The 14,192-nt window shown below is 42.2% G+C and overlaps 1 protein-coding gene across 1 annotated transcript; it reads right to left on the minus strand.

The window, feature by feature from the left end:
- Positions 1 to 11,157: 11,157 nt before the first annotated feature.
- LOC145086710 (putative aldo-keto reductase 4) lies at positions 11,158 to 12,840 on the minus strand. The gene is made up of 5 exons (XM_079024538.1): positions 12,562 to 12,840; positions 12,229 to 12,429; positions 11,976 to 12,148; positions 11,750 to 11,852; positions 11,158 to 11,643 (listed from the first exon to the last, which is right to left on the minus strand). Exons 1-5 carry the CDS (start codon positions 12,772 to 12,774, stop codon positions 11,308 to 11,310), a joined length of 1,026 nt encoding a protein of 341 aa, XP_078880664.1. The 5' UTR covers positions 12,775 to 12,840; the 3' UTR covers positions 11,158 to 11,307.
- Between the last annotated feature and the right edge of the window lie 1,352 nt (positions 12,841 to 14,192).

A 14,192-nucleotide genomic window follows, 5' to 3' on the forward strand; every position in this document is an offset into this window, starting at 1 on the left:
GCCTTGAAGGAATTGTTGTGCAAGGAGGAGAAGAGTTTTGGCTAAAGGAACAGCAAGGGATTCGAGTTCTGCGGGTTGGGGGCACAGAGAGTGCGTTATTCAGTGCATTGGCGGCTATCCAGGAGTGGAGATCGTATCAGTGATCGGAGCAGCTTGAGCTATCTGTTCAGTCGGCAGTTTCGAGGTGAGTTATCCTCACTATATCGTTAGGGTTTATGGCACCAAGGCCGACCCTTTTTACCGGATAGAAATCCGGGTAGTTGTCATTATATGTTACAGGCCGGAAGGCATTACTATGTGGACCGGAAGGTCATGGCCTGGAAGGGCGTATGTATGCATTTAGTACGTTGACTGATTCATAGAGTAATGTTATAATAGTAATCGGCTAGACCTGTATCTTGTTAGAGTAATGCTATGATATGTGATCTGTGATCGATTGTTGTTTATGAACTGTTATATGATTGATTGTTATGATATATATGCATTTTATGCTTATGGGCCGGAAGGCAATATGTTATGGGCCGGAAGGCGATATGTTATGGGCCGGAAGGCGATTATGTTGTGTGATGGAGCGGAAGGTCGGCGTGGGTAGGACCGGAAGGTTTACCCAGCAGGGACGGAAGTCCCCTGAGACACATGGACCGGAAGGTTAGGGCCTGGAAAGGCGTATATGTGGTTGGTATTCTGGGGGTATCTCACTAAGCTTTCGGGCTTACAGTTGTGGTTTTATGTTTCAAGTTCTCAAGAGTCTGTGGCAAGGCAAAGGCGTGATCGTACCGTTCCACGCGTTGGTGTTTTATGATATGAACCTGGGAAATTACTCTGTTTAATAATGTATTGAAAACCTTTTTGCAACAATGTTAATAAAATGGGTGATTTTGAAAAGTTTTAATTGTTTTGAAATTTTGGATGTTACAAGTTGGTATCAGAGCCTTGGTTTGAGTGAATTGGGGAAACATTCGTGTGACTCCAGTCTCAAATCGAGGAGGATTTTAAAAAGAGAAATTAAAATGGTTTTCAAATTTTGTAAAAGGAGGACGCGGAGGTACGATCAGCCGGAGCCAGTAAGTAACCCCAAGATACCATACGTGATATTTGTTTTATTGAGCTTGATAGAACAGCATGCTAGAGTTAGGCTAGGGATCTTCAGGAATTCATGATAATGTTGCCTGATATGTGATGCCTGTAGCCTAGGGTCCCTTATGGGATGTTCTCAGTGTTCCTCTAGTGGTGAGGGTTGATAGTTGTTATGCATGTTCCCTAGGGTATTGTGGTAGTACTTCATACAAATATGGGTAGGTGTGGAAGGTAGTATGGGCCCGTACTACTGAAAGCACAGGACCCATACGCGTATCAGGGAAACCATGGTCTCTAGGGTAGGGTTGCGAGAGTTGGATCCCAGGATTTTGGGAAGTGTCTGAGATTGGTAGGGTGTCTTCATTATGGAGATCTCGAGGCATGACGATAGTGGATCCGGATCAGGATCGGGAGCTGGAGAGCGAGTTCCGGGTGGATCGGTGCCGTCGGAGGTTATCGATCGGACGAGCACGAGCGAGCGGGATGCGAGGATTCGCGAGATCCTGCGTGATGAGGTTGCTGCATTGTTGCGGGCTGAGTCACCAGAATTGTTTGGGTCGATCAGGACCGCTATGATTGAGTAGTTTGATGAGCGATATGCGGCTCTCGCAGAGACGGCTGCCGCGGCAGTTACAACGGCTGTAGCAACGGCAAAGAGAGGAGCTAGTCGGGGTTTTCAGTATCGGGACTTCTATTATGCGAAGCCTCCCACATTCGATGGAGTTCAGGACCCGATTGCTGCTATGAGATGGTTATCAGACGTGGAGGGGTGTTTCTCCATGAGTTTATGCCCTGCTGATCAGAGGGCGAGGTGTGCTCTGGACCTATTGGTTGAGATTGACCATGGGGTCATATTCCGACGCGCAGAGGGCTGCGGTTTCAGGGAGATCAGTTAGAGAGATGTTCAGTACTCGCTATGTTCCGTGAGATGAGAGGGAGAGATTTGCTCGGGAGTTCCTTGAGCTGAAGCAGGATTCGGAGTCGGTGACTGAGATCACCAGGATGTTTATTGAGAGGGCGATGTTTTGCCCTGCGTTCGCTTCGGAGCGGGCTCAGATCTGAGTATGCTCAAGAGGGATATCAGACAGTTCGTGTCTGCGCAGAAGTGTGAGACCTTGTTGGAGTTGCAGGAGGCCGCCATGTGGCGTGAGTTAGAGGTTGAGTTGCAGTTGCGTGAGCTGAGGCAGGCCCCGATGCAGTCGCAGTCGGCGCCGAAACGGTCCAGGACCGTAGACGTTAGAATGGGGGATCGGAGCGGTCACACTTGTGGGAAGTGTGGGAGGGATGGCACCGGAGCTTGTTGGTCCGGTGGTGCATACCGCAAGTACGGAAAGGAGGGGCACGGTGCAGGGGATTGTCGGCAGTCAGTGCCAATTCAGGATTTGAGGATTTGTTATCAGTGTCGGCAGGTTGAACATTTGAGGGTCAACTGTCCACAGCTTTCTGCAGGACCGGTGCAGGCTCTAGCACCGGCCACCTCGAGGAGTTCAGGAGGAGGACAGGACGGAGCGGAGCCCTAAGGGCTTAGGGTCGTACTTATCGGCTTGCGGCAGAGGGAGACGGAGCAGTGCCGGAGGCAGCTGCGGGTATGAGGCTTTCTTGATGTCTGGATTGCCTTGCGTTGATTGTGGTGTATTGTTCGTGCTGGTATCTTGTGTGGATTTCGATGCGGTATTCATTATTTCGCGGGTTGGGCATGGTTATGGATTGGTGCTTCAGGTTTTCGCTTTGGCATTCGTTGTTCCCTGATGGGTTGGTATGGTTATAGTTTGGTGTTTTGGTGCCGGTAGCCTCGTGCGGTTTTCGATGTGGTATTCATCCTTTGGCAGGTTGTGGGTTTGGTTACGGGTTATTGTTGGGAATTCCGTTGGTTATCGTTCGAGAGGGTTGTTAGTGGAGATGCGGCACTGGGTTGAATGTCGGGTAGCATCTGCAATCGTAGAGTGGATAATTGAAAGATCGGATTCTTTTGAGTGGACTGATCAGGGAGGAGATGTGTTTTGTTGAGGGTTGCTTATGCTGGTGGGAAACAGTCAGTGTGTAAATGTTCTCTCTATGCAGGATTGTTTTGAAAGGTCATTAATGACGATCGGTGGCAGTTAGTCAGTGCTTTAGTGGGGGAGAATTGGAGAATTCTCCAGGAGATCGATGAGTATGTGAGGGTGCTTAGCTGTTGGGATTCAGCAGTGTTTGTCAGCTCAGAGTATAGGCCGACGAGAGCGGGTGTCGGGTATGCGGGGCGGGATACAGACCTAGGGCATTTGATTGTGGAGGCCTGAGAGGAGGCCGGGATCAAGCTTGAGTAAGTAATTGGGATTATGCGATCAGAGTATTGGTACGTTTGAGGAACGTGATGGGTTGTACTGTATTAATCCCACGGGATTATGTTGTGCATGTTTCTAGAGCTGGAACCGGAAGGTTCCCAGAGTTAGAACCTGAGGGTTCGTAGAGTTTGGGTGTACAGACCCACAGAGATATAGCCTCGAGTGGCTAGTATGTGTTATGAGAGTCGGTCCAGTCATGCTGGAGACTCTGTTGGTATTGCTGGATCAGTTTGAGGTTGTGGATTGTGTATGTTGCAATGTGATTGCATTGGAAGGTCTGGCCCCGGGTTAGTAATCTTGTTCAGCTGAGGCAGTGATTTTGATGAGTGGAGAGAGTGCATGGGATTGAGAGCCCCTGCAATGATAACCAGAGTATGTGAATAACGGTTACGAAAAAGGGTGGTGTCGCTTGGGGCAAGCACCGTGGCACTGGTGGGAGTGGCATTATGGCCAAGAGGGTCCCTTGGAAGGAAAAGAGAAAGGTGTGTAACTCCGAAGGGGAGTGCAAGTTCACAAGAATGAAAGCTACAGAGCAGAGTTATGGTTAAAGTATTTCGAGTATGGCTTCGAGCATCGTGTTCGCGGCAGCGAAGTAGGAACCCATCCGGTTTGGGGATGTTTGTTGAGGCTCAGAAGGGATGCAGGGGGAGAGAGAATCTTAAATTCTCAGTGTGATTCTGATTAGAGTGTAGGGTGGATGTAGTGGTTCATTTTGGGAGATGTTCGAGGATATCATCAGTGTATCGGGTCTTCCACCCTGCGGGTGTTGGGGTTAGTTCAGCATGTGTATGTGATGGTAAGAGGAGAACTTATGAGAGTTGCTCTGAGAGTGAGAATGGATATCTCAGTCGGTCCGGAATGGACAAAGTGGGCTTTGGATCGGGGATCCGGTGGTTCATGGTTTCCTAACCCTTATGGGTCGAGTGATTGTTGAGGTTTGGAGCAGAGTTGCATCTTGGGTTACAGAGAGTGATGTGCAGTACATAGATCGTGCTTCGGTCAACAGAGCAGATTCGACAAAGCCAACAGGAAAGTTATGCGGACAGACGCCGGTCTGAGCTTGAGTTTCAGGTCGGTGACTTCGTACTTCTGAAGGCCTCCCCTTGGAGAGGAGTGATTCGATTCAAGAAGAGGGGCAAGTTGGGGCCCCGGTATATTGGGCCTTTTCATGTGATTGCGGGGGTAGGCCTGAGGGTCTACCGGTTGAAGTTGTCCACGGATTTGAGACAAATCCACGATATTTCATATGTCGCAATTGAGGAAGTATATAGCCGATGACTCGGCAGTGGTTCCATTAGAAGACATTCAGGTGGATGCAAGCCTGAATTATGCCGAGAAGCCAGTGGTCATCAGAGAACGGAAGATCGAGGTTCTGAGGAATAAGGAGATACCTCGGGTGTTAGTTCAGTGGCAGCACCGGAGGGGATCGGAAATGGACTGTGATCTGGAACGTGATATGTGGGAGCAGCATTCGGGGCTATTTTCAGAGTGAGACTTCGAGGGCGAAGTCTAGTTCTAGTGGGGGAGAGTTGTAACAGCCCGGAATTTCAAATATTGATATAATTATGATTTTGGGGGTGTTTTAAGAGGGGACTCGGCGAGTTGGAGCCTAGACTCGCCGAGTAGGATCGCAGACCGGGTCACGGGTTCGCGACTGGACTCGACGAGTCCAGATATGGACTCGGCGAGTCTGCGCTGTTTGGCGAAAACCCTAACCGTTCAGGTTTGGGACGTATAAGAGGCACTTATAGGCCGTCATTGTCCGTCTTTAGTCGACTGAGAAGAACCCTAAACGGCTGTGGGCATCTGGAGCAAGATTGAAGGATATTAGGGCCTTGAAGGAATTGTTGTGCAAGGAGGAGAAGAGTTTTGGCTAAAGGAACAGCAAGGGATTCGAGTTCTGCGGGTTGGGGGCACAGAGAGTGCGTTATTCAGTGCATTGGCGGCTATCCAGGAGTGGAGATCGTATCAGTGATCGGAGCAGCTTGAGCTATCTGTTCAGTCGGCAGTTTCGAGGTGAGTTATCCTCACTATATCGTTAGGGTTTATGGCACCAAGGCCGACCCTTTTTACCGGATAGAAATCCGGGTAGTTGTCATTATATGTTACAGGCCGGAAGGCATTACTATGTGGACCGGAAGGTCATGACCTGGAAGGGCGTATTTATGCATTTAGTACGTTGACTGATTCATAGAGTAATGTTATAATAGTAATCGGCTAGACCGGTATCTTGTTAGAGTAATGCTATGATATGTGATCTGTGATCGATTGTTGTTTATGAACTGTTATATGATTGATTGTTATGATATATATGCATTTTATGCTTATGGGCCGGAAGGCAATATGTTATGGGCCGGAAGGCGATATGTTATGGGCCGGAAGGCGATTATGTTGTGTGATGGACCGGAAGGTCGGCATGGGTAGGACCGGAAGGTTTACCCAGCAGGGACGGAAGTCCCCTGAGACACATGGACCGGAAGGTTAGGGCATGGAAAGGCGTATATGTGGTTGGTATTCTGGGGGTATCTCACTAAGCTTTCGGGCTTACAGTTGTGGTTTTATGTTTCAGGTTCTCAAGAGTCCGTGGCAAGGCAAAGGTGTGATCGTACCGTTCCACGCGTTGGTGTTTTATGATATGAACCTGGGAAATTACTCTGTTTAATAATGTATTGAAAACCTTTTTGCAACAATGTTAATAAAATGGGTGATTTTGAAAAGTTTTAATTGTTTTGAAATTTTGCATGTTACATTATTGGACCTTTGTTGGTTTGTTTTGCTAGAAGAAGTTGATTCCAGCTTAGAGGAGGCAAAGGAAGTTGCATATTCGTGAATTTCAAGCAGAGGGCATCATCTTTGCGGTAGCATATCGACCCTCTTTCTGTTTTGTTAAGGCATCCATGGATCTAGGGTTTCCTATGCCCTTTATTGGGTTGATTTGTTGAGAATAAGGTCCCTTATCATGTTTAGACTTCAGATCTGGACCCATAGTAGTCCAGAGAAGGTTATCCATCTTGCTATATGTTGGGTTATGGTAGAGATGAACTTAGAGTGTTGTATTTGGGACCAAATCATCAAGTAGTGTCATTGAGCTTGGGGAGGTTTGATCTATGGATTAGAGGAGCAGATCTGACCTCAGATGGTCATTTGAGTTGAGCATGGCTTGAACTCGCCGAGTCCAAGAACAAACTCGGCGAGTTGGATGAGTTTCCCCCATAAATCACATAGATGGTAACTTGCTGAGTTGGGGAAGTGACTCAGTGAGTCATTTGAGGTTTTAAGGACGTGAGTTCATGACTGAACTCGCCAAGTGACAATTGTGCACTCGGCGAGTTTGGTCAAAGGGTTGACCGTTGACTTTTGTTGACTTTTAGGGTTGGTCAACTTTAGAGTATTTGAGCCTGGAGAGGGGTAAAATGGTCTTTTACCCTCCTAAGAGTGCTAAGAGAGGGAATGGTCTAGCCTTGGGAATTGTGTTGATGTCGAGTGTTTATTTTCGTATGATTAGGCGGAGGCTAGATCCTATTTCACGGAGACCGAGATTTCCGAGTTACCGAGTTACACGGGGTGAGTCTTCTCACTCTAGATTACCAAGAATGGTATTATGAGTTGATCGGAAGGTCTTATGTGCTATGTATGAGATTGTGTGCCATGTATGAGATTATGTGCTATGTGATGTATGTATGATATATAATTGTATAGACCGGACCGGAGGGTCCAACGATTCAGACCGGGTCGGAGGGCCCAATGAGCTATGATCGGACCAGAGAGTCCAACGAGCTACGGGACCGAAGGGTCCTGCTGAGACACATCGGCCAGAGGGTCGTATAGTAGCCTCGAGTGGCGTATGTGTTGTATGTTGTATTTTGGGGAACTCACTAAGCATTTATGCTTACAGTTGTTGTGTTATGTGTTTCACTGCAACGCCAAAGTCATCCTAAGTAGTGGTCTCCATCACCTCACCCATCTCAGATTCAGGAAGCACACTACACCTCAGGCTCTCATTTTTGGGGAGCAAATTACACCTCAGCCTCTCATTTTCAGGAAACATACCACACAGAAGACAGTAAAATAGACAAGTTATTAGGCATTGTTACTTAATTGAAAACCACAATCGAGCACTTTGGGAAGAGAATGGATAATTGGGAAAAAGATAAACAATTTGGTGTGAACAATATGGAAAATGTGGATGCGGGGGAAGAATTTTTTCATGGTTTGGATCCCGAGTCAAACCATACGTATGTGTAGACACCACCGCCTATTGTTGTAGTTAAGGATAACACAGTTACACAGTTAAAAGGGGGGTAAAAATGAAATCGAAATTTTGTAGGGAGCCTTACACAAAGGTATAAAATTAAGTAATTTCTATTTATATAGTAAATAATCATTCCAAATTAATTAACATATTGATTTTGTAGGTTCCATCGACGAAACCATTGAAGAACAGAAAATGGAAAAAGTCGCAGAATTCCAATAATGTAGAAAAAAGACTTTTACTACTGGACGTTTATGCAGATAGTGATGATGAATTTTGGAAATTGTGGGGAAAGAACATGGGAGCGGTATTTTTGGAGCATAGACTTTTAAGAGGTATTTAGATGGATTATGAATTTTGGTCAAGTTTAATTGGTATTGGCTGTGGATGGTTGCTCTTTGAGGTAACACACATCCTTTGTTTTATATTACAAAAAGTGGTGGATAATTAATTCTACAAAATGAATTTTTTTTTCCAACAAGCAACATTTGGTTATTTGGACGTCACTGCTCAAGGAAATAAATCCGTCGATTGGTAGGTGGACGATTATTAATCTTGAAGGCACGACTTTGGAACCTGGGAAACAACATTATTTGAGGCGTGTAGCAGCCGGGATGGTTGATGGACCACATTGGAATGATATAGATATCATATAATATTATATATATATATATATATATATATATATATATATATATATATATATAATATGTATTTATCTAATAACTTTTCATTTTTTTGAAGGTTTTAATTCCCATCATACCCCACCTGCATTGGTATTTGGCTGATTTGGATCTACTTACATGGAAAGTGAGCATATATGATTCGGCCGAATGATGTGGTTTCTTTAGAAGATATGCGTGTGACGGTAGTTTCAAATTATTGAGAGATAGTATATTAAGTGAACTAGACCACATATCATATTGGGCCCATTTTCCCAATGGACAGAAACCTACTAAGGTGGAATTCATTAAAGCTAAAGATGCGTCGCAACAAGAAAAAGTAGAAGAAGGAGAAAGAGGAGATTGTGGAGTTTATGTGTGCATGTTCATGGAAATCCTTGCATTGGGTGTTCCATTGGTAGAGATACGGGATTTAGTTACCGTAATATGATGCCAAAAATTATTTGGAATAGTAGACTGATTGTTTTATGATTATTGTTTTAAGAACATTTCCATTAGCATAAACAATTCCATTCCACTATCCACATAAACTTTCCAATCGAGTTATATGTCGTTGGGACTTTACATTAAGGCTAATTACCAATTGTCATTGAGATTTTACAAAAGATACGAAATGCATACAAAAGATACAAAAAACCTTCACATCCCAATACACACACTTTACACTAACAGCTAGACCAAAAGCTTTACATGCTAACACTAATTAGCTAACTAGAAAACAAAACAAACATACCCAACAACTAGAACAACTACCAACAACTTGTACATACGTATGCTCTTTCTTGGAATCACACATCCCCTTCTCCATGCTTGCCGCTAGACTCTTCTCCTTACTGAGGAGAAATTCCAACTCAACATTCTTAGTCCTTAAGTTTTTTATGACACCAAGATCCTATTTGGAATCCAACTGCTGCTTCATGGAATAGATGAGGTTTTTGTAGTAACTATCTTCCAGTGCAACATCTTCCCATTCAAAGTAATCACATTTCCTCAGTCTTGTCTGTATCAAATCCACATGGATAAAACATCCAAACATAATTACTCACTAATCCCTAAATGCTACCGCTAGACTCTTCTCCTTGGAATCACACATCCCCTTCTCCATGCTTGCCACTAGACTCTTCTCCTTACTCAGGAGAAACTCCAACTCGGCATTCTTAGTCCTCAAGTTTTCTATGACACCAAGATCCTCTTTGGAATCCAACTGCTGCTTCATGGAATAGATGAGTTTTTTGTAGTAACCATCTTCCAGTGCAACATCTTTTCATTCAGAGTAATCACATTTCCTCAATCTTGTCTCTATCAAACCCACATGAATAAAACATCAAAACATAATCACTAATCACCAAATGCAATTTAGGAAACCACGAAATAAAAAATGATTAACACTACAACACCATTTAAACAATCGCGATCGTACATATATTTTTAGAAACGAAATCACGACAACAACCCAAGAAAATGAAAATTACTTTTAGGGTTTTTTTTGTAATGTAATGGGTTTTTAATAGTGAAGCCCTAAAAAATCTTGCATTAACAAATCAAACTAGATCGAAGCTTAGCAAGCTGTTGTTGCAATACCAAAAATGTCCGCCGGGGTTAGTGAGCTTCCAACATGTCTGTTCCTTACCTGGAATGACATCGCAGTCACATTTGTTAACATCGTCTTTAATAAACACACGAGCAACATGGAGGCGATTTCTTACATTGGACGAGCTTACAGAAATTGTGTTGAAGAATCGAACAAGTTGATTATATAAAGGAAGGTGCTTGCTTCGACTTTTCACGAAGGGGTAAGAAACAAATGAATGAGGTCCAAATCGGGGTTTTAATTAATAGCATAATTGGGAAGATAACACGTCAGGTGCAACGTTGGAAGTCTAGGTAAGGGGTTTTTTAAACATCACTTAGCTAGATAAGGATCAATGTACACCGCAACAACAGTGTACACCTCTACGGATCAGTGTACACCTTTGTGGATATGTATACACATCTAAGGATTAGTGTACACCTCTACGGATCAGTGTACACCTCTGAAGATAAGTTATAGAACTGTTTTCTGTGGATCAGTGTACACCTCTGCGGAGATGAAACTGATGTATTTCAATTGAGACATGTAATGTTTGAATCAAAGAAAATAGTGCATTTGTATTTAACGGTGGTAGGTGAAGAAGCTGAAGAACAAACAATGGTTAACAACCAGTTTAATCTAGGAAAAACTAATAGAGGTCGTAGAGAAAGCCAATGTGATGGAAACTGTTCAAGGAAAAGACAAAATGAAGTGTCATTCATCACCTCCAGGGTAATCAGGGGTAACCATTGTTGTTATACCTTCAAAAATGTTCAACCATCACCTCTCTTGTCGTCCATGGACGTGGAGTATCGGACGACGATGTTGCATTCGTAGAAGTTGGTGCATTCACGGCCATTTCTAAATTTTTCAATACCGAGGTGAGTTGATACAATATATATAACCAATATGACAATTTATACGCTGATCCACAGAGGTATAAACTGATCCGCTGATAACCGTTCAGTGGTGTAAAGATACTCTCCTTTACATTCTTCCAGAAGCACATGATCTTGCATGTTCTGATATGTTAGACTAAATCCAACAAATGCATGCATGATGATCGGGAAGAATGATCTTCTATGAATTTGTTGTTAGAGAAACTTGACGAAAGATTCGAACTGATTATTAACTCCAAAATAGGGATGACAAAAAACACCAAAACCCAAAGATTTTGGGGGCATGTCGGGTCGATCTTATCAAGTCGTTATCGGATATATATGAAATTACTCATTTATGTCCTTAAAGACATAACCCTAAAATTGTGTATCACTTTTATTTGACAGCGAAAAGCATGGTACAAGAAAACAAATTACATATCAACCAAAGATATATAGCATAGCACAAATTAAACAAATAATGTATAGCACTACGCAACAAACAATATGCTCGCAGCATGAATCAAGCTTTCCAGGATGACAATGGAGGAGTCTCGGTGTCCTTAAATGTTGAAATACCATCACCATATCTACCACCCTTAACTGAATCAGCAGAAGCAATGGCTTCTAGTTCAGCCATGTCTTCTGGTGTTAGCTTCACAGATAAAGCTCCAATGTTCTGTTCAAGATTCTCAATCTTCGTCGTTCCAGGAATGGGAACCACGTCATTTCCTTGGTGGTGAACCCAAGCCAACGATAGCTGCGATGGCGTGCACCCTTTCTTTGCGGCCATGTCACTAACCTTCTTGAACATGATCGTGTTATGCTCAATATTTTCAGCTTGGAACCTCGGTAGATACTACAAAATAATAAATTTGAAAACCAGATTGATATCAATTGCCTATTTGTTGCTAGATATGTACATGAATTGAAAATATAACGAAAAAGTGTAACAATCAACAGACCTTACGGAAGTCCCCATCTTCCAAATTCTCGAGCACCTTTGGACCAGACGAGAAGAACCCCCGTCCTAGAGGACTGTATGTAACAATCCCAATCCCAAGTTCTCTGAAATACAAAGGATGATATAAAGAAGTAAGAGCTTTGAATTTTTTAATACTTCGTCACTTGCTAAATATTGAAGAAAAAAGAAAGAAAGAAAGAAAACAAGAAGAATAGATGGTAACCAACCTGCAAGTAGGGACGATTTCTTCTTCAACGTCTCTTGACCACAAGGACCATTCTAGCTGTACGGCTGTAATTGGGTGCACAGCATGAGCTCTTCTGATAGTTGATGCCGATGCTTCAGATAATCCAACGTATTTAATCTTTCCTTCTTCTACCAGTTCCTTCATTGCTCCCATCTAACAATCAAGAAAAGATTTAAGAGAGATTTCAATGGATGATGAAAGGATATGGATTTTGTAAAGAAAATGATACTAACCGTAATTTCAATAGGCACACGATTGTCGATTCTGTGCACATAATACAGATCAATGCAGTCGACACCGAGTCTATTCAAGCTAGCTTCGCAAGCATATTTTACATAGGCCGGATCTCCGGAGACTTCCATAGCTTCGCTGTCGTATTTGACACCGAATTTAGTCGCCAAATCTACTTTCTCTCTCACTCCTCCCTTCAAAGCCTGTAGTTAACAAGAAACAAAATACTTGAACAGTAAGTTGACTGAATCAAACCATGAAACGAACCATGTGGCAGCGACGATTGATCAAAGTAAAATGTAATTGTTAAGATCAAAGTAGTAGAAGAATGTCACCTTGCCGATAAGGATCTCGTTGGTTTGTGGTCCGTAGATGTCGGAGGTGTCGAGGAGGGTAATGCCGGCGTTAATGGCGTGGTGGATGAGCTTGATCATGTCAGGTTCAGGTTTGGGGGCTCCATAGAAAGCGGACATGCCCATGCAACCCAAACCCTGTGCTGATACTTCAAGACCCTGTGAACCCAGTTTGACTCTTCTAACTCCTGCCATTTTCGTACTTCGATCTTCGGTTACGGATTGATTTTTGAAAGCAATATCTAGCAGATTACTTCTTCTTCTACTAATTGATTGAAGAAAGATAGCCTGGTGGATTACTTTATATAGGGGTTGAGAAGTGGGGAATTGGTTGTAATTTCATGACGTACAGCTTCTTGATGGTCAATCTGGATGGCCATTGACGAAAGGTAGCTGACGTAAGTACCGAGCATTCAACGTTTGACCTTGAAAATGAGAAATTAAAAAAAGAATAATATATAAAAGCTTTCACCTATACGGTGATTTTATTCCAAAAAAGATCAAATAAAACAAATATAAAAGTGTTTCACCATAAATATAGTCGAACTTTACCTGCCCATGATATGTGATATGCTGTTCCCACCTTATAAAATCCCCATTCACACCCTGTGGATTGCCACGGTTACACCTTAAATATCTTAAATATAATGTAATCCATTTGTTTCCTGCTCATATATAATATATTATATGGATTTCTTTAAAAAAAATTAAATATTAAATTTTAGCGATTTAAAAAAATTGGATTTAAAATAAAAATGAGAAAAATTATGAATTATTAAAATTAATGATAGTTTAATGTATTGAATACATTATATATATAAACAATTTTTAATAAATAACTTACATATATATTAACATACATATTAAATATGAAATTTTAATTTAATAAAATAAAAAACACAATAAAATGACAAGTTGAAAATAGAAAATTCAAAAGTCTAAAAATGTCATGATGAATATAAATGAAGAAAAAATGAGATGTGACAAAAAAAATTATTTAATTATTAGGAAGGATGTCATACATCAAAGTTCAAACATCCATTCATCAACTTTTCCGAACAAATTTTTCAATATATATTATAAAGTGTTACTATATGTAACTTACATAAATCGTTACACTAGGAGCTACAAGCCTTATTACACTCATATAAATGATACACAAAACAATTGAGGGTATGTTTAGAATTTCCCTGATTATATTTCATTACCACAAAAAGCATACCATATAAAACCCAATTCTTCAGAAAATTAGGGAATGTTTTTTAGAATTATATGACCCGCCAGGTATTGGACCAAACCCAAAAAAAGATCGAGGCCCAATAAAAGAACAAGACCAAATCAATCTAAAACGACACCGGACAGAAAAAAAACGGCCCGAGATCGTCCGGGACCGATCCGAAAATGACCGGATCCTTTAGAGACCCTCGGAACCCACACAAGATCGGTCTAATTAATAGTTGTCTAAAGAAAAAGACCGGTTGCCAAATTTTATAAATATATAATTTTTGTGTTAATTAGAAGTGGACGTATGAATATCTAGCAATAGTGGCACCAAAAAAAAAAATTCAAATCAAATATAAGAACATAGATGTGGAAAACGGATTCGTTTTGGG

Source organism: Lactuca serriola, chromosome 2 (assembly GCF_051521515.1).
Source record: "Lactuca serriola cultivar US96UC23 chromosome 2, Lser_US96UC23_V15, whole genome shotgun sequence".
Taxonomy (NCBI): domain Eukaryota; kingdom Viridiplantae; phylum Streptophyta; class Magnoliopsida; order Asterales; family Asteraceae; genus Lactuca; species Lactuca serriola.

What these genes read in the sequence shown, in the direction of transcription:
- LOC145086710 (XM_079024538.1), bottom strand. Translation starts at nt 12,774, where the DNA reads ATGGCAGGAGTTAGAAGAGTCAAACTGGGTTCACAGGGTCTTGAAGTA. An exon ending in GTGTGCCTATTGAAATTACG is followed by an intron (nt 12,149 to 12,228) that starts GTTAGTATCATT and finishes CTTGATTGTTAG; the next exon opens with ATGGGAGCAATGAAGGAACT. An exon ending in AAGATGGGGACTTCCGTAAG is followed by an intron (nt 11,644 to 11,749) that starts GTCTGTTGATTG and finishes ATTATTTTGTAG; the next exon opens with TATCTACCGAGGTTCCAAGC.